The sequence below is a fragment of the Squalius cephalus genome (genome assembly GCF_949319135.1).
Source record: "Squalius cephalus genome assembly, chromosome: 3".
Taxonomy (NCBI): Eukaryota; Metazoa; Chordata; class Actinopteri; order Cypriniformes; family Leuciscidae; genus Squalius; species Squalius cephalus.
In genome coordinates this window covers 3,200,843-3,222,081 of record NC_137124.1, presented here as the reverse complement: position 1 = coordinate 3,222,081, position 21,239 = coordinate 3,200,843, and the positions used below count along the sequence as shown (strand labels likewise).

At 39.2% G+C, this 21,239-nt stretch overlaps 1 protein-coding gene across 1 annotated transcript; it reads left to right on the top strand.

Moving 5' to 3' along the window:
- Window positions 1–10,460: 10,460 nt before the first annotated feature.
- LOC307155333 (macrophage mannose receptor 1-like) lies at window positions 10,461–19,935 on the top strand. Its single transcript, XM_079865936.1, has 5 exons — window positions 10,461–10,504; window positions 10,682–10,720; window positions 10,813–11,166; window positions 16,573–16,950; window positions 18,941–19,935. The coding sequence occupies exons 2-5, from the start codon at window positions 10,684–10,686 to the stop codon at window positions 19,306–19,308; spliced, it is 1,137 nt and encodes a 378-aa protein (XP_079722062.1). The 5' UTR covers window positions 10,461–10,504; window positions 10,682–10,683; the 3' UTR covers window positions 19,309–19,935.
- Window positions 19,936–21,239: the final 1,304 nt, after the last annotated feature.

Genomic DNA, 21,239 nt, shown 5'->3' with positions numbered 1-21,239 from the left:
TGATCACACTTGTCTACTTTAATTTTTCACCAGGAATTTTGTTTTGAAAAACTTTTATTTTGTACAATATGACACATTGTCACTCTTGTGGTGTTCCTGGTCAAAAATGACCGGACTACAAAAAATAGCTTATAAATCACTAGTTATGCAATATTATCACCCAATATTGGATTCAATCTTTTTGTCAACTTGTTCTCTTTCAGTTAGGACTGGTTTTATATTTCTATTTGCATCTGATTAATCGGAGGCCTCATCTATTTGATAGTAACCATCTCCTTTTTTTTAGTAAAAAAAAAACATTATTTTAGAATAATTTTGGAAATATTAAATCAAATCTGAAGAAAATTGGCACTTTTGATCACACTAGTCTGCTTTAATTTTTCACCAGGAATTTTGTTTTGAAAAACTTTTTTTTGTACAAAATGGCACATTTGACAACCAACCCCAATCTACCCCCCCCCCCCCCCCCCCCCCCCCCCAAGAAAATTGTCACAAAACATTTCAGAAGTATTTATACCATTTGTGAAAAAAGTCACTAAGTTTCAGTCCAAAGCAATAACATTAACTATATAGTATTTACGGGAAAAAGAAAATCTTCTCCGGGTCAAAATGACCCGAACACCACACAAAGGTTAAAGAAAAACTAAAAGTTGAGTATAAAGTATCTTGTGTACCATGTGAATAGCGCCGGGGTGTGGCGGCCTCGCTCATTAGAGATAATGAAGGGACATCGAAAAGACTGTACATCTCCATGGTTTCAAACGGATTACATAAACTGAGAATATTTATTTTTTATATTAATTACTTAATTTTAAAAGAAGACAATTCAAGCTTTATAAAGACATATCTCTCGTGAAAGTGTGGCAAGCATTCGCTGAGTTACAGTTCATTTTCGGATGCGTTTCAGAATGGACTGACAGAAGACGGCAGAACTCTCATCGTGTTTTTTTTTTTTTCCCTTTATTTTGCAAAAAGCACAACAGTGTACATAAAGTAGACACTAAACACAATCAAATGATGTATAACATTTATATCATTACTATGAACAGTCAAATCCTATACTGAATGGCGCCAGTGGCGGCGCCAGGGGGGAGCTAGGTGGTGCTGTAGCTCCCCCTATAATAGCCATAGCACCTGCCCAGCACCCCCAAGAAATGTCTGTAATTTTTTTATATTTATATTTTAATGTCATGTTTGAATAGTCTTTTTCATGTTGTTAAAATAGGAATTAAATAATCATTTAAAAATAGCGAGCGGACGCGCGCGGGCGGGCACGGGCGCGGTCGCCATGAGCGCTGAGCGAGCAGGAACGAGTAACGTTAGTGAGTTGTCGTCGAAAAAGATGGATAAAGCAAAAAAGCTGTCGGGGACTAAAAATAGAAAAAGAAAGAGGAAAAGGAGATGGCATGTCAATTGATGCGACAGCAGCTACTGTAAATAAGTGGATTATTTACAGCAACAGGTAGGATTTAAAGTGTGACGTCCAGGCATGTAGGCTACTTGCCATCGGTACTACCGGGAGATTCCCGGTGGGCCGACGTGCTTTTTGGGCCGATACATCTCATACTTTTTTTTTTTGTCTTAACGGCCCATAAAACTAGTACATCGGCGGCCCATTCGTTTTGTTTTGCTTAATTGGCGGCGCATGGGTTAGTGCCGGTGTAATGCATTGGTTAAAAAAAGTCAGCGTTAGTTTTTTTTTTTTTCTGACACCCCATGAAACACGTAGCTCACCGGCCCATTGGTTCTTTTCTTGATTGACACTGGGCTGGCCCAATCACATCTTTAATGTGAAGTATAGAAATATACTCTTTCAAATATATAAATTAGTACAAAATTAATTATGGAAGTTTCCTTTTTTTTTCAGTGCATTTACAATATATGGCTATTACTATCATGGGATTAATATTATAACTATTATTATGTAGTAGTGTAATGTAGACACTGTAACTAAAAGAGGTTTGAATTTTTCTTTGTTTAATTTGCACACTGAATATGGGTTGGAGCTTTTAATTTTTAACTCTCAAAGGGCACCAGATTGATGATTGCCAAAATTGTTGCTGCATACCCCTCTGGGTAGTTGCGTCCCTGTTTATATCCCTTGCGTTTAATACTTTTACATATATATATACAGTATATATATATACTACTTATAGTCGCAGAACGAGTACAGTTAATGCGGGCATGTACGCATGTGTATACTTTCAATTCAAAGCACCTTCTTTTAAGTGTTGAGCATCCCCATAGCACCTGCAACAGAAAATCTCTGGAGCCGCCACTGAATGGCGCTAAAAATAGGTCAGATATATGCGGTGCTTGCCTTGCATTATGATTTCTCTACAACTAATGTCCAGACACTGAAAAAAAAAAAGTAAAATGCACTTAATATTTATTTTGCTTGCATACTTTTGAAGTAAATTTTTAACTAAATACACTCTTAACTAAGTTAAGTTAACGAAGAAAATAAGTAACTTTACCTTTGCCAGTAAAAGTTTGTTGAATAATTTGTACTCAGTGGAAGTTCAGTTTGTAATACTTTTTACTCAAATAATATAACACAGAATTACACCACACTTTTAAACTGGATGCTTTACTTAGAAACATCTATATAAATAATACAATAGATATAGAGACACCATATCTACATAATAGAAGTAACATTGTACTCACCCAAACACAGAGACCTCAATATCTGGTACACAATACACATGAGGATAGTCAAGTCACCTTTATTTAAATAGTTGTTTCAAAGCAGCTTTACAGTGATAGCAGAGAGATAATGCAACACAGTGTGTTTCTGCTGTTCAAGTTCATTGACGGTATCATTCGATGGATCATTTTGAGTAGAAAATGAACCCCAGATGTCACAAAACAGCAAGTCACTAAACCTAAACTGTAGGATAAAACTGTATAAACAAAATCATTTTTATCATATTATTGCACTTATTATTAACCAGTTAGACTTTATTTCTGCCATACATCTATAGAAGCTCTTGTTGACAATTAAATGTTGATATTTTATTGAAAATATTTGGTTTCACATTACCATTATGGTGATCAGTGTGTGTTTAGTTGTGCTCTTGACCCTTGACTTTTTTAATATTATTCTTTGACTGCTACAACGTTGTGCTTGTAAAGCACATTTGTTATAGCAAGAGAAAATATGATCTGGTCATAATGGTCATGTTTTGATCATCATTGACATGCTATCAACATAATTTCTTTTCTCTGATTGCTGTAACAGTGTTTGTGAAGCACATTTGTTATTGCAAGAAAAACATAAATAATACAAGACAAAATGTGAGCAGGTGATGGTGATGTAATCATCATTTAGTGACCTGATTCCATCATTTGATCTAATTCTAATCTTCGATAAAGTAAGTGTGTTATTAATTGTATATTATTGATTGTAGCCCTGTGGTTATACAGCAATATGAGCTCCTGCATCAGTCAGACACACAGACATCACAAATCAGCATATGAATCTCAACATGTTAATAATGATCAACAAAAAGTTTCATGCTGCAATGCATGCTGGGAGCCACCATGTGTGACGTGCCTCTGAGCCCGTCCTCCTCTAGCCGGCTGTGTGATGGGACTCATAATGTGAAACACCAGCAGAGAATTATAAAAGGTTTTGGTTCTCTGACTTCACTCTCTTCGGTTGCCCTTTTGTCTTCTGTTGCTCCTTTGTTATTTGTTTATGATTCATTTGCTTCATGTATTAGTTTAGTTTGGGGATTTATGTTTATAGGCCTGTATGTATGTGGGAACATGTCTTTAATATTTTGTATTTTGTGCTGTAAATTACGCTGCTTATTCTTTATTTACGTTGATGTTCCGAGCAGAATGTTTTCCATAGCTGTGTTTTTCTCATTTCTCATTTTTATTAATTAATACTTTTTGATTCGCTTTTGTTCTTGTTGCCTCCTTCATTTGTCGTGGCTCTGAGCCGGTCGTGACTTCATGATACAAAACTCCCAGCATGCACTGCAGTATTAATAAATGCAGCTGAATGGTCTTACTATTTGTAGCCTGCTTTGTGATAGCCTGGAAATCCAGACCTAAATCTGAAAGATTAATGGTCTGGCGTCGACTAATGAATCTCGGCCAGCTCGAGGGGCGGCACCAAGCATGCATTTGAAAATCTCACTGCGCGCAATTGGATAACACTACAACCAATCACAACAAGCCCCATACGCTTAGCTACCAGCGGAGCTAACTGGTAGATTAGACTCTTGCCGTATCCGGTCGGCAAAACACCAAAAACGTCCTTCTTGCAAAGGAAGGATTCGAGCAGCGTCTTCTGTTCCTCTTTTTGATAAAAAGCCAAGTCTACTCGCTCATTGTTGCGACCAAAGCCGTTTCAAACAACTGGTGTTCATCCATAGCCATCTTGCAATGTTTACTAATGACTTCGACGTCACCGTGCTGTCGTCACCTCGCCTCTGGCCCGCCTATATTATATAACCCGATGTGATTGGTGCAGCTCAGATCGAGGGGCATATTTAATGAGCATCATTACTCGACGCCAGAGTAACTCGCTGAGCAAATTCAACTTGTGCTCTCGCGAGAACTCTGGATTACCAGGGTAGCTTTGTGGTGTTCAGAGTGTATATTTTTGTGTTAGTTGGTTTGATTGTCACCATTGTTGTGATTCATGTGCTGATTTTTGATGTCTGTGAAGTACAATTCTTTTTTTATATGAACGCTGAGTTTAAAAAGCTGATTGTTGTAGTTTCACAGTGGTGATAATGTAGAATTTAAGTGTGTTTGTTAGAGCCATAATATACATTGTGTAAATTTGATAATATTTAAGTGTTGTTAGATTATTACTCATTGTACTTGCATTTTTAACAAAGATTAAGAAGGTTTGTACTGTAATTATTTATGCTTTGGTTATGTCCTTGCTAACTGATGAGCGGATTTAAGACGTCATACCCGTGTGGTGGGTAGTAGCAAGTGACAGAGCAAAAAAATGTTTTGACCGCCGTTCCATATTTTGTTGTTGTATAAAGTTAAAAGGTTGTTCTTGCTTTGAAGTACAAAATAAACAGGAATGAAAAAGGAATATAACGACTTGGATGATTCGTCGCATCAGACTGGTTGCTTTGAACGAATGGTACATATTGTAGAAGGAGTGCCGTTTCAGTGTTAACAATATGACACATACAGTATGTGGCGAGCAGGACGAGGCGGAGGGCCGTGAGAGAGCGGCGCGAGGCCGGTGGCGTGAATGCTAATGAGCTACACCTGCGCGACACACTGGTCTCGTATCTCTCACGGAGGAGCAGAAGCATAAAAGGAGGAGCGACGACGGTGAAGGACGAGAGAGGCCAGGCCTGGATTTTATTTTATGTTTATGTTTTATTTGATATGACAGCAGTCATCCATGAGGGGCTGCTGTCGTTTACTTTCGTTTTGTATTTGTTTTATTTTTGGTTAAAATGTGTTGAATCAGTGGCGCAAAAAGTGGGTATGCGCTATATGCGGCGCATAGTGGCGCAGCACCATGGGGGCACAAAAGTGATGGTAAAAAAAATAAAAATAACAACAAATAATTTGTTTGGTATTTTCTATATGTAGCTGCTGTTGTCTGTTTCTAAATCATTTCTGCATTTCCTCAATGTTATATAACATTTTAGAGGACTAACAGGCTAGAGTAGGCGCCCTCAGGGTGTGTGTGTGAGTGTGTGTGTGTGTGTGTGTGTGTTCATCTGAGCCTCATTGGTCTGTCACTGATCGTCAATGTCAGAATATTTGAGATGACCAATCAAATCAAAGTAGGCGGAATTTATGTTCACAGAAGCTGCTGGGCGCGAATTTTAGAATTTTCAGTTTATGGTCAAGTGCGAGATAAGATGTAAATAGCTAAACTAAACATTTCATATTTGAAAGTTTTTTAGGTCATACATGTTAAACGAATGAATCAGGCAAACTAATACACTTTCATCTAATTTCGCCAATTTGAACTGAAAATAGGCCTATGGAAAGTTACGCATGTAATGTAATAATGAGTTTACTGTCATCGTGAGGTGATAAGAAAAATTAACAAAGCCGTTTTAATCATTTTAGGCACAATATTAATAATGAATGTGTACATATTGAGAATTAATATAATACAATTTGTAGCCCTCAGCAAAAAAAAAAAAAACTCAGCTTTAAGAGGGGAAGAGACAGGGCAAGATGAGGAGACTAAGAGAAATGAGGAGAGAGAAGGTATTGACAAATAATCTACTGCCCGCTAACATGGTTTTAAAGCTATTTCTTATACTTGTTTTGCCCCTCAAACATCTTGAAATGCACATATCAGAGAAATAAAAAATTGAACTCCCTAACAACCTCAAATTTAGGACCTCTTTGATTTTAAAGCCCTGTCTACGGCCCTGAATTAGGCATAAGATCAGTAATGAATGTGTACATATTGTGAATGAATTTAATAAACTTAGTTACCTAGCTTTCCTAGTACCTTTCAGTAAATGAATGCTTCTGAGAAAAATTCATAAATCAAATCAGCTGACTCTATGTTTACTTTCTTCACTGACAGACAAACGTGAAATGCCTATATCAGCCTATATCAGTCAAACCTCAGCTTAATGAGGGGAAGGGACAGAGCAAGAGAAAAACAAAGGGAAAAAGAGTGTGATACTGATCTGATGAGAGAAAAATAATCAGCTGCCCACTGACATGGTTTTAAAGCTATTGTTATCCAATTTTTTGGCTTTCAAAACATCTTAAAATGCACATATGTAGATCAGAGAAATAAAAAAATTCTCCAAATCCCCCTAACTAGCCTACCTCACATTCGGGACCTCAGTGATTATAAAACCCTGCAATATGTATGTTAATGACACTAGTTAGTAGTGAGTATTAGACCCTAGACTAAAGTGTTACCTTTTTTTTTAAAAAAAATCTTAGAATCGCCCCTGGTTATTGGTCATATTTTTCACTAGTCTTCTGTTTTTATCATTCTTTTTTATACAAAACTATGTAATTTATTTTGATTTAAAGGGGTGTTTGTCTTTTCTGCTTCCACTAGTGACACCAAACATAATAACAAAAATATTTTGCTGCATACCCCTCTGACACTGGGTAGATGCGCCCCTGTGTTGAATGTTCGCCAGTTCCCGCCTCCTTCTTCCCACAACATTGAACCTCGTTACAACATGTATGGTAAATGATTAAACACTGGATTAGATCAGTAAATCAGGGGACGTACCATGATGGTAGTTGAACAAACTCAGGGTTACAGGATTAGTTTTGAGTTGAAAAACCGGTAACACTTTAGAATAATGGTCCGTAGTTAACAAGTAGCTATGCAGGAAGTAATAGGTAGTACAGCATTAACACTGAACTTAATACTATTAACTAATATGGAAGCAATATTAACTAAGCAGTAAGTAATATCTAATTTAGTACAAAGGTAGTTCCTTGGTAGGTATTTGATTATTACTAAAGTAAACATGTTATAACGTAATAATGTTACATTTAAACATTGCAGATACGTCCATATTATACGTTTCAGCAAATATCGAAACTATCGTAATTTCTAATTACGTATTAATACCTACGTATTAACAATGAGACCAGGCTGCACTAGTAGTTCCTGCGGGATGACAAGGTAACGCTTGAGTAATTAGTGAGGAGTTAGCATGTTTTTCACAAGTAATACAAGTTATTTAATTTTATATTTAACACATACTGTACAGGCATACATTTCTGTGAGGCACTAGTAATATTCTAACAAACATTGTAATCTGAAAGATGTGGTTTTGCGATTATTGCAACATAAATGCAACCAATTTCTTCATTAAGGATGCAAATATTTTTTGACAAGAAAACATCAATGTTTATATTCATATCCTAAAGAGAAGTCCTCCTCAGGCGGATACTGTAACATAAAGGTAGGTCTTTGGAGTCTGAGACATACTGAACTGACAGAGAGCTCATAATAGTGAACTAATCCAATCATGAGTGTCAGCATCACTTCCTAATTATTTAAAATTTTAAACAAATTATCATTATTAGTATTATTCTATGTTTAAGTTTGAAATAAAAAGAGAACATACGTCCATACTTTGGCAAGAGTAGTAGTCACAATCTCAACCTGTAGCTAATGTATTTGGTGGGAATATAATATTCATAAACTGGCTTCCACAAAGAACCCATTTGAGGCACAAGCTTCTGAAATGTTATGGCCATGTTAAGAGTAAAAAAAAAACCCCACAATTGTTCACTTTTTAGACATGTTATTTTTGTGATTAGTAATTAATTGGTTATTCTTTCTTAGTTCACAAGTAATTCTCAGTGAGGATATATTACTTTAGTAACAATCAAATACCTACCAAGGAACTACATTTGTACTAAATTAGATTTTACTGCTTAGTTAATATTGCTTCCATATTAGTTAATAGTATTAAGTTCGGTGTTAATGCTGTACTACCTATTACTTCCTGCATAGCTACTTGTTAACTACGGACCATTATTCTAAAGTGTTACTGAAAAACCAAACCAATCCACTCAGGTGTGTTGGTACCGTGACCATCGTGATGAATGCTAAAAGCAGAGCCACTTTCATAGTGCCTAAAATCCAGGGTTGGAGCAAACTAAACTGAAACATATTTTGTTAACTTAAACCGGCTTCATGGTTTAGGGCTCAGGCCACTACATGTTATCATCAATATATAATAATCATCTACTACATAATCATTTGTCACTGCTTTTTTTCTATAACAAATGTGCTTTATAACAGCCAGAGAAAAACAAATGTTAAGAAGTGTAACTTAAAGGGATACTTCACTGATTAGCATTAAGCTTTGTATCAGTAGAAACCCGGTAGTATTTCTGAATGACCGTGCTTTCCTCCCTCATGTCCCCCTGAGACGAGAGATTTCTGTATTGTGTGTCTGGAAAAAAACCCTCCAATTACACAAAAATCGTTATTTAGCATCATCTGAGGGTTTATTGGCCAGAGGCGAGAGACTACAGCCAGTAGGAGGAGCTCGTTCCGCATGTGTTCAACCCGCCCATAGAGGGTGCGATCTCACTCACAGAATGTACAAATAGTGTCAGCCATCTTTTTTTTTTTTAAGCTAAGCTAACAGGCTCTTGCTCTGTGGAGAAAGCTGAGTAGTAGGCTAACCATGATGGCGAAAGATAGTTTTGAAGATGATATGGCAGAAGGGGATTTTGAAGATCTGGTGCACGAACCCGATGCCCGTGGCTGCCTGTACGAGCCACAATACAGCGATGAACAGATGCGGATGATGGAGGAACAAGAGGCGGCCGGAGCAGCTGCGGATTAGCAGTGGCCTCGTAGGGCAGCGAAGCAAGTGCATTCTGGGAGTTGTTGTCTTTCATCCACATGTGCCAAAAATACATTTTCTGGCTTTTCTCAGTCTAGAAGGCACCAACTTCTAAAATAATTTCACATTTCTACTACATAAATGACCCAATTTAAATACACATTCATCTTTCCAGCTGTGAAATATCCCTTTAATAAAACAAAGAAAGAATGAGACCGTGGAATGTGTCAATAACATGTACAATAACACACTGTTTCTGCTTCTGTTTCACGTCAGAGATGTAAATATTGTCCACCCTGAAAGTCTAAATGTGAACCTAAACAAATGAGTGATGAGGATGTGTTTACATGCAAACGTGTTCATGTTGTATAAACTAAGAACAGCAGGAGTATGACACGAAACACAATAAGAATTTTCTAAATAAGACTAATTCTTAAAAATGTAACAATGTTTTAATGAACACATTCCAGCCAATCACAATCAAGTATTTAGACGGAGGAAATAAAGATGTTTATTCTGAAACAGCAGATAATGATGATATTATTTCAGTGGGATAATGAGTCTAATAATCTTTACTAACATTAGAGATGGACTTCAGGGGAATGAAAGCTTTCATGTCTTTATCTCGTCTCTGATGTGAATGTGAGGAGTCTCAGCTTTCAGAAGAGGAAAAAAAGAAGCCTATATATGAGCAAAAACATTTATATTTTTCACAAAGAAAAAAAGAATTGTCTTCTCTTCCTCTTCATTTTGTCTTTTTTAATGCCCCAAACTCTCTCACTAGTCAAACTCTCTCAATATTCAAACTTTAAAGGCTCTCAGTAACCAGTATCTCCAGTCTTCACTACTGAACTCGACCCTTCTCTGTTCAGGTCAAACAGCAACAGATAAAAGTGGCCCAAAACCGAGAAACTCAAACATCTCAAACAGCAGCTGTTTAGTTGTGAATATTGTTTACATATATTTTTTTTAAGGTTCATATAAATATAGACTAATACTAACTGACAAAGATGCCAATATGCAAATACAGAGGTAGACAAACACAAATGATGAGGAAGGAAAACATGAAAATTAGTTTTAGAGAAATACACAAATGACGTGATGAGCTGAATGAGGGATGAGAGCAGATATAATAATAGCATAGTGTAAATCTGCAGACAGAAACATCAGACTCAGGACAGAAACACACGACCTCTAAAGTAAGAACATGTTCATTCTTCAAACACAATTACACTTTCTGATGTTAATATTGTCTGAATGATTATGTACAGTGAATTCATGCGGCTGTTGAGATACTCACTGAAATTGTCATTTTTACTCCAAAATGAATATGTGAATGTTTGATGTCTGAGTTTTTCAATGTGTTTCTTCCTCAGGAATGGAGCAAACTCTATATTTGATTCTTCTTCTCATTGGTGAGTGTGTTTGTTGTATTATTTATGGTTTATAGTTTCATCAGGTTTGACCCTGTTATGAAAAGCATTAAATCAAACGCTGTCTTTCACAGCTCTCTGCTCCGTATCTGAATGTGTTCAGCGTCAGTATCACTTTATAAACGTGAAGAAGACCTGGACTGAAGCTCAGAGATTCTGCAGAGAGAAATACACAGATCTGGCCACCGTTGACAACATGAACGACATGAACGAGCTGAAGAAGAGTGTGAATGATGGAGGTGTTCAGTATGTCTGGATTGGGCTGAAGAGGACGAGTGTTGATAAATGGCAGTGGTCTTCAGGTGAACCTGCGCTCTATCTGAACTGGGCTGATGGACAACCTGAAACCAGAGATTGTGGAATGATGTCAAATGGACAATTTCATGATTTGCCATGTACTGATAATCGTCATTTCATCTGCAACAACAGTGAGTGCAGCTATTTACAATTACAACAACCGTTCATTTATGGATGCACCATATACCAAATATAACGGATCCAGAACGTTTTCTACTAACACTCACAGTATTAACTTATAAATTAAAGATAGCGTAGGTAATTTCAGAGAGGCTAACAATAGCAAGCTAGCTTTGAAAGTATTTGATCCCACTCCCCTTCACTCCAAAACCCACGGCTCCAAAACACATGAACACACACAGCAGAGAGCAAACAAAGCATCACGAGAGACGTGTTAAACTACCTCATGTATAATTTAATGTAGTTCTTTTCATGTTTTGCTTAAATAGCTATAATAACAAATTATTAATGCTAATAAAATAATGCATTACATACTTTTAAATATTTTTAGATTTAATTAAAAAAAATCTAATAGGCAGAAAACAAACATTGATTTAAAAAGGACAAGTGGAAAAAGAGTGCTTTATAAAATGATCTTAAAAGCTGCTAAAATTACCCAGACCTGTTTTCTTCTTCTGGTCTGTGTTTGTCACGTACTGCTCAGAGACACAAAGTAGGAGATCCAAATGCAGCTTTATTTTGTGGGGCAATCCAGAGGCGTAATCCAACATACAGGCTAGGGTCATACACAGGAAAGCAGTCCAAAACAAAGAAACAAACAAACAAAACAGGCAGGGACCAGAGGCAAGAGAGTAATCCAGGAAACAAGGCAAGATATCCAAAAACAAGAAACAAGACAACCAGGGAAACGCTCAGAATAGCAGTGTAACACTTAACAAGACTTCGCGGTGAGTGAATGAATGAACAAGGTATATATAGACAGACTAACAGGGTGAGACAGGTGAATGCAATCAGTGAATGAGGTACAGGTGAATGTGATCAGTGATAAGTGATGATGAGTCCGGGCAGTGAGTTATGGGAAATGTAGTTAGTGAGTGAATATGATAGTCTGATGTGGACTGCCCTCTGGTGGCTCACAAGGGCAGCTCCAGCTGGTGATCGTTACATAGCCCCCCCTTTAAGGAGCAGATTCCAGACGCTCCTAAAAGTGTCCAGGAGGGAGGTGGAGCGGAGGCGGACCCGGGGGCGGGACGGAGGGCCAGGCCTGTGCAGCGAAAGGGGACCTGAAGACTCCGGCAGGGCGGAAGGCCAGGGCGGAGCAGGCTGTGCAGGCGGCCAGGGCGGAGCAGGCTGTGCAGGCGGCCAGGGCGGAGCAGGCTGTGCAGGCGGCCAGGGCGGAGCAGGCTGTGCAGGCGGCCAGGGCGGAGCAGGCGGAGCAGGCTGTGCAGGCGGCCAGGGCGGAGCAGGCGGAGCAGGCGGAACAGGCTGTGCAGGCGACCAGGGAGGAGACGACCCTTCAGGCGACCAGGGAGGAGACGACCCTTCAGGCGACCAGGGAGGAGACGACCCTTCAGGCGGCCAGGGCACAGGAACAGACACCGGCTCAGGAACAGGAACAGACACAGGGACAGGAACAGACACCGGCTCAAGGACAGGAACAGACACCGGCTCAGGTACAGGAACAGACACAGGGACAGGAACAAACACCGGCTCAAGGACAGGAACAGACACCGGCTCAGGAACAGACACCGGCTCAGCGGAGACCATCTTGTCCTGAAACACTGGCTCGGCGGTGGCCATCTTGTCCGAAGACACAGGCGTGGAGTCGGCCATCTTGTCCGAAGACACAGGCGTGGAGTCGGCCATCTTGTCCGAAGACACAGGCGTGGAGTCGGCCATCTTGTCCGAAGACACAGGCGTGGAGTCGGCCATCTTGTCCGAAGACACAGGCGTGGAGTCGGCCATCTTGTCCGAAGACACAGGCGTGGAGTCGGCCATCTTGTCCGAAGACACAGGCGTGGAGTCGGCCATCTTGTCCGAAGACACAGGCGTGGAGTCGGCCATCTTGTCCGAAGACACAGGCGTGGAGTTGGCAATCTTGTCCGAGGACACAGGGGTGGAGTCGGCAATCTTGTCCGAGGACACAGGCGTGGAGTCGGCCATCTTGTCCAAAGACACAGGCGTGGAGTCGGCCATCTTGTCCGAAGACACAGGCGTGGAGTCGGCCATCTTGTCCGAAGACACAGGCGTGGAGTCGGCCATCTTGTCCTGAGACACTGGTTCGGTGGCGGAGGTCATCGTGTCTGGAGACACAGGCGCAGAAAGAGGAAGAGGAACAGATTCAAGCTTAGTATCCGGATCAGTTTCAGGCTCAGGAACAGATTCAGTCTCGGCGGGACGAGACACTTGACGGGCGGACGTGACGTGAAGCTCAGTCTCTGGATGTCGCTTGATGTCTTGGCTTCGGCACATCTGGCGTGTAGTGCGGGCTCGGCTGGACTGGCGTGAAGTGCAGGCTCGGCTGTACGGGGGTACCATGGAAGGAAGCTCTCCAGACATCTGGAGAGTGCCTCTCTCCAATCCAGACCAGAGAGATCAGGGAGCTCCCTCGGGTCGACCTCCTTAGCCCCCAGCCGGTAACATAACTTAATAGCCTCGTCACCCAGAGAGCAAGAGGCAGCGAGAGGAAAAAACCCCCAGGTGTACTGGAACAGATCGAGGCTATCCAGGGCTAAGGCCGTGATCTGTCCAGCGAACTCCCGGCTCATGCTGGGAAGATCAGGTGAGATCCGTACTGCTGTATTACAGGAGGTCATAGCTGCTGGATCTGAAGTGTGGCGAAGTCTTCTGTCACGTACTGCTCAGAGACACAAAGTAGGAGATCCAAACGCAGCTTTATTTTGTGGGGCAATCCAGAGGCGTAATCCAACATACAGGCTAGGGTCATACACAGGAAAGCAGTCCAAAACAAACAAACAAACAAACAAACAAAACAGGCAGGGACCAGAGGCAAGAGAGTAATCCAGGGACCAGAGGCAAGAGAGTAATCCAGGAAACAGGGCAAGATATCCGGAAACAGGAAACAAGAAACAAGACAACCAGGGAAACGCTCAGAATAGCAGTGTAACACTTAACAAGACTTCGCAGTGAGTGAATGAATGAACAAGGTATATATAGACAGACTAACATGGTGAGACAGGTGAATGCAATCAGTGAATGAGGTACAGGTGAATGTGATCAGTGATAAGTGATGATGAGTCCGGGCAGTGAGTTATGGGAAATGTAGTTAGTGAGTGAATATGATAGTCTGATGTGGACTGCCCTCTGGTGGCTCTCAAGGGCACTCCAGCTGGTGATCGTTACAGTGTTGCTGTGGGTCTATTAGTCTGCATTTACACTACAGCATTAAATGCACAGGTCTATTTTGACAAATGTTTTGTCCCGTCCATTGCTACGATTACCACTGTCAGGAACAATGTAGCGGATTCACTCATGTAATTATATTTTTTCTCTGGAATTTGGCTGCAGTTTTCATACTCTACGCTTTGCCGATCCTGTTTTAAAAAGGCCCTTCCATTTCTAGTCTCGCTCCCTGTGTGTGTGTGTGTGTGTGTGTGTGTGTGTGTGCAGGGACGGACTGACAATCTGTGCGTTCTGGAAAAGTCCAGAACGACCGTCCAACCGAGGGCACAAGAAAAAGTCTAATAAAGCAATATGAACAGCCAGCAGCAGGGGCACTAATACGATCACTTATATGCTACGTGTAAAAAACAGCAACAACAACTGAGGAAGAAGAGTCGGCCTACTAGCCACTGACAGAAAGTTAGTTTTATAAGGCTACTGCACTTTTAAATTTTCTTACATTATATTTTAATAGTTAAGTTATAGTAGCCTATAGCAGTGGTCTCCAACGTGGTGCCTGTGAGTTGCCCGCTAAACACATTCTATAAATAGCCCCAACTTGCCAATAGCGATCCACTGTAAATCGGGGCTCCAGACTTAGACTAAATGGTATAATTTTGCAACCTTTTTAACTAAACTTTTCAATTTGCACTTTTGCCTCTACAAAATTACCCAACTCTCTTACGCTGTCATTTGCATAGATGTTTGCATTTCTGTATGGGAAAAATCAAATGGCAAACGCTCAAAAAGCGGAACAAAACTTGTTTAATCTAGCATAGCATTATCAGCTTGGCCCAAAAAACAGCGATTGCGGACAAAGCTGATCTCGATCACGCGAACATTATTACACAGAGCTGCGCGATCCACTAAAAAGCATTTCAATTCAGCGCAGAATTCTCTATCTCTATTATAAACCCACAGATGACTATGTGATTTAAGCTTTTAAAAAGCTAGATGAAACAGCGCAAATATTCTCAACATATTGACGCAAAAAACAGGCGAAACATTGTTCCAAGAACAAACCAGTTCGAAGACATTTCACTCCACAACTTAGAAATTAACTGTAGTAAAACGAACTTTTTTGGCAGAAATGTGCCTGTATATATTCATATTAAAAATACTGTTATGTCATGTATGTATTAAATGTAATGCAGTATAGGCTAATGTTTTTGTTAAGAAGTTATGGCAGTTTATTTATTTATTTTTGCATTTATATTTATACTAAAAGTTTGGGCTACTGTTTTGATAACACATACAATAGGTTTATAGAAAATCAACAAAAAAAGCAATAAATATTTTCATTATTTTTCAGGAATTGTTGATTTTTTTTAAACGCTTGTTAGTCTGAGCCAGCATATCAACATATTTTATTATTTCGCATATGATGGTGTAAAGTAAAAAAGCACCATCATGTTATATGTATAATAAATATTTGAGTATAACAAACAAAAATCCCTTGTATTATTTTATCCCTTGAGGTAGCCCTCGCACACAAAAAGGTTGGAGACCCCTGGTATATAACTATATGTTTTATAATTACAAGTTTGTGTAATTTGGGGTTTCTGTAGCCAGTGACATTTCATTATTTGCATTTTATGGCATTGTAAATTTTTTGTCTTTATTTGAAGGCTGAGGCTTCATTAATAAACACAACCCCAATTATCATCATTGGTTTGAGATGTTACTTGCTGTGAATACTTTCTCTGATAGGCTACAGTATTGTGGCATAGTATCAGGACATCCTGGCTAGTGTCTGTCGCACAGGGGCGAATGGCCGGATGATGGGCCTATTTGGGAGAAAGTCCAGGGCTGTTTTTTAGCCCCAGTCCGTCCCTGTGTGTGTGTGTGTGTGTGTGTGTGTGTGTGTGCGTGCGTGTGTGTGTGTGTGTGTGTGTGTGTGTGTGTTTAAGTTTCTTGGGAAATACAGTACTTCCATATTAACTGCAATTTTTTTCCTTACAATTATTATCAGCATGAGAATTTGAGTAAATGTATCTGTGTAAAAGGTTATGATGCCCTTTAGAACAATGTGCATTTACGTTTAAAATGTAAAATTTTCAATGTAATGGAAACATGTTTCTGATGCTCTTATTCACATTAAAAACCATAAAACATCGTAAGACAAATTGACACTGATTCATGAAACAGTTTTTTAAATTGTTTTTTTCTTGAAGCAAACACAGGACTCGTCTTTGTCAATCAGATGAAGAACTGGAGAGACGCTCAGAGTTTCTGCAGACAGAATCACATTGATCTGGTCAGTGTGAGGAACCAGGATGAGAGTCAACAGGTTCAGAAGTTCATCAATGATAGTCATTTACCTGAATCATGGGTCAGGAGAAGTAATCATAATGTATTATGGATCTGGATCGGTCTGTTCAGAGACTCATGGCAGTGGTCAGATCAGAGTAACTCCTCATTCAGAGACTGGGCTCCTGGTGAACCTAATAATAGTGGAGGAAATGAAAACTGTACAGTGATCAGACCAAACGCTCAGGGTCAATGGCATGACATCTCTTGCCTTAACCAATTTCCTTTTGTGTGTCATGAAGGTGAGCAGATCCTCACAAACACACACAATCCATCCATCACCTCCAGATATCTTAAAGGGATAGTTCACCCAAAAATGAAAATTGTCATTAATTACTCACCCTCATGTCGTTCCAAACCCGTATGACCTTCGTCATCATCATCATCTTCTGAACACCACTGACAGCTATTTAATTAACACTTTGAAGGCCCAGAAAGGTAGGAAAAACATCGTTAAAATAGTCTATGTGACTACAGTGGCTTAACCTTAATTTTATGAAGCAACGAGAATACATTTTGTGCACCAAAAGAAACAAAATATTGACTTTATTCAGTCATTTCTCCTCTTCTGTATCAGTCTGTGTGTGTTGATGATGCAGGATCTGGCGTTCTGACATATGACCCCAAGCAGAGGAAGACACACACGAGGTCACGCATGCATCGTGTTGCTCTCATGAACGCGACTCAGAGACTAATATGGAAGAGAAGAAAATGTTGAATAAAGTTGTTATTTTGTTTTTTTTTAGCGCACAAAACGTATTCTTGTTGCTTCGTAAAATTAAGGTTAAGCCACTGTAGTCACATGGACTATTTCAACGATGTTGTAATATTGATTTTCCTGCTAAAACAAAAGCTGAGATAAAACTCACCCTACAATAAAGCAATAAAACACACCCTGGACAGAAGATCGCAAAGAAAGAGCACAGGACATTGTCTTGTCCAAACTTATCTCCTTCCTTAACTCTGCATCCTCCTCTCCCTCCTCCTTCCTCTCTCCTCTCTCCTCTCTCCTCCCTCTTTCATATATAGAGATTGTCTATATATCACATATGATGTATCTTGTGAATCTATTGTTTTTCCTTTTCATGTTTGGTATCATTTTAAGTGTCTCAGTGCGATTGGTAAAATGGTCTTAATTTCATTGCAGTCATTGGTTTAATGAGAAAGATTGAGAAGTTAGGAGAATCCTATTCTCCTCTCTGGGTGATGTCTCTTCAAGATATCTCCCGAAACCAGGTGTTACCCCCTGGGGGACATGAATTGACCCAAAACAACTCTAATCAATATTTGTACAAGCCTTTTGTTCTGGTCTGGGTATGTAAGGGAAAGTGGCAGAGCAGTTTTTGGGAACCTGTAACCAGGAACGACCCCCATACAGTGATGTATACGTGTTTTCCCGTTGGAACACACTCACACACCACTGTGTGTCTGTGTCAGGAATGCATTGCTTACTCTTAGTCATCTTTGAGTAAATTATGTCATGTATTTATTATTTCTGAATTGGAATCTCTACCAGGATAGATCAAACCGAATGCACTATGAATGGAGCATGGGGCACATCATTAAGGAGACCTTCCGACTTCTGACTATCACTGACATAGCACATTGCATATTGCAACTATTAAAGAATTACACCTTTGTTATGAGTCAGCAGTGAGCGGCCACTTAAGGGTAAAATAGTTGCACTGCACCCTCTGACTATTCGACGTGATGTCTCAAAGCGACACCGGGTCATTAATGAATGAATAATTGAAAGTATGGGATACTCAGAACAATCAAAGATCTAAATTAAGTCATTATCAATGGTTATGACTATTTTCTAATAAGAAACACGATCTAAATGTGATTATCATTTGGAAGTGGAGTCAGATTAAGCGCAGAGCTAAAGTAATATTGAAACTAAATTCTAATAAATAAAGTGAACTTCACTGGAGCGCTGAAAAGACATACACACATTATATACTTTCGCCCATACCGTTGGATTCCGTCGTTGGGCCAATGGGTGGACATTACAATGTTTTTCCAAACTATCTTAATTTGTGTTCTAAAGATGAATGAAGGTCTTTTGGGTTTGGAACGACATGAGTGTGAGTAATTAATGACAGCATTTTCATTTTTGGGTGAACTAACCCTTTAAAGTTCAGATTCCAGATTCCTCCACAGTGTTTGTTCTGCATGTTGTTTTTGATCAGTCTCTCTCTAGTTTTTGCTTGTGGTTTGTTTTGTGTCCAGATAAACTGATTCTGATCAAAGAGACTCTGACGTGGCCTGAAGCTCTGAGATACTGCAGACAGAATTATACGGATCTGGTCTCGGTTCATTCAGAGGAGATGCAGGAGGAGGTGATGAATGTGGTTAAAGGTGCGTCTACTGGGGCGGTGTGGTTGGGTTTACGTCACTCCTGCACTGTGGGCCTCTGGTTCTGGGTGAGCGGAGAGACCGTGTGCTTTCATAACTGGGCTCCAGGGAACGGCACAGGAGACGAGGACTGTGTGTCTGGAGTGAGATCTGGAGCAGTTCAGTCTGGAGGAGATCAGCGCTGGATCAGCCGTCCTGAACACGACAAACTCAACTTCATCTGCAGCAGATCTGAGGAGTGAAGGATGTGTTTGTGTTGTTCTTAAGCAAAAGATTTTTTAACTGGCAAACACTTTTTTTTTTGTTTTAATCATCAGATAATGTGCTTGTATCAGTACAATTAAATTAATTTCTGTAATTTAAAAGTATCTTATGAGTCTTTTCTCTATCAATGTAATAATGTTCTTTGGGTATTTAAAATATTAATGTGCACTTTATTTTTTAAAGACCCCATGACATCAACATGAGTTTTCATCTGTGGCTTTTAGAAACATTTACATATTAGTTCTCTTCTGAAAAAATGGCTCATTATTTTTACAGACTGTTCAGTCAAACATACTTGCTGTTAAATATAAAGTAGAAGATCATTATTGGAGGATGTGGCTCAAAGTATATCGGCTGTTATAAAGAAAATAAAAGTAAAGCACAAGCCACGCCAGTTGATTTCATGGGATCTTGTTATTCTGGTGGTGTGGCTTCTTTCTTCTCCTCACTCCTGTGTTTTACACTAGTCATATATTTACAAATTGAAAATGAAATATGGTTTATTCTTAAAGAAAAACTAAAAGTTGAGTATAAAGTATCTTGCAACCTGTAATTCAAAGGAGAGCTCAACAACACCAGCTCAAATAAACTTATTTACAAACAGCATTTTTGTGTTGTGACATTTATAAAACACAAATATATATACAATTTTAATAATAGAAAATGTTGAATGATGGTAAACATTCTTTCAACTTATTTTTTATTAACAACTCAACATTCTACACAGTAAAATCCTCAGTGTTAAATGGACACTACTCAGTGTCTGTATGGGTCCAATCTACATTCCAAAACTCCCGTTAATTAGATATTTATGTGATTAAAGTTTGACTTTATTTCAGTCATACATCTACAGAAGTTCTTATTGAGGAAATCACCCGTTTAAAAATGCAGAAGAAAGGAGAGTCTGCTGGCAAAAAGAGAGGCTGACAGAGCTTGTAATAAAACAAGAATCAACATAAGCTTGGCTTTTCGGAAGATGAACTGCGAGATGCGAGAACTGAAGGATTTGAAATGTGGTAAAAGATGCAGAGATTGTGTTTTTATTACTCAACGGGTGAGTAAGGTATTTTAGTGAGCAGATAAATTGCCATATGTACTGTAGCTCTAACATACTTCACTGTAAAGCATTGTCTATTGTAATGGGTAAAGCTTTCTAGTCAGCTTGAGATCCATTTACATACTATACATATTGATTTAAAACTTATAGTTGGTTAAATTAATTCCAGGCGTCACCTAGGTGAAGTGTACAGTAGATCAATAACACTGGAAATAGCCTCATTACATTAGGCTTGTTTGTTCCCTGCATTGAGGGGAGGACTGAAATTAGTGCAGTCAAAATGGACAGTTCTCACTTTTAGTAATGGATCAGATCAGAGTCGAGATCAAAGACGGATATTGCGTGATTCACACTGATGTGCTTTGTTGCTAATAAACTGGATGAAATTTAAGTTCTGTTGATGCCAAAGCTCTCTCACATCAACAGACATTGGGCCTCATTTATAAAATGTTGCGTAGAAACCGTCCTACATTTGATCTTACGATCATTTCTCAAATGTGTGAATGTGTGTCAAAGAATGAACACAGAAAACGTGTGTACATCTCTCTTCTAGAAGTGAAATTTATAAAGTGCAAAATAAATTAATCTTGAAATTAAAGTTGAAATTATGCACCGCTGAATGGTTTACGATCTCCTCTTTTTAAATGCTGCTTAATTAATGTCATTAACAAATAACAGATCACCAGTCAACATCCAAATGCTTCACTTGAGAACGGCGAGCGGCAAGAAGTGCTTTAATTTCCAGATACCCGCAGTTCTCCGACTCTCTGTTTTTGTTGACTGTTCCTTGAGTAACGGGTGTTATATTTATTTATTAATTTCACTCAAAATCTCTCCCTGTGTTATTATCAT

Bases quoted from the DNA above. Each gene is read 5' to 3' on its own strand.
- LOC307155333 (XM_079865936.1), top strand. From the start codon at position 10,684: ATGGAGCAAACTCTATATTTGATTCTTCTTCTCATTG. The intron at 10,721-10,812 runs GTGAGTGTGTTT...TGTCTTTCACAG, and splicing joins TTTGATTCTTCTTCTCATTG to CTCTCTGCTCCGTATCTGAA. The intron at 11,167-16,572 runs GTGAGTGCAGCT...TTTTTCTTGAAG, and splicing joins TCATTTCATCTGCAACAACA to CAAACACAGGACTCGTCTTT.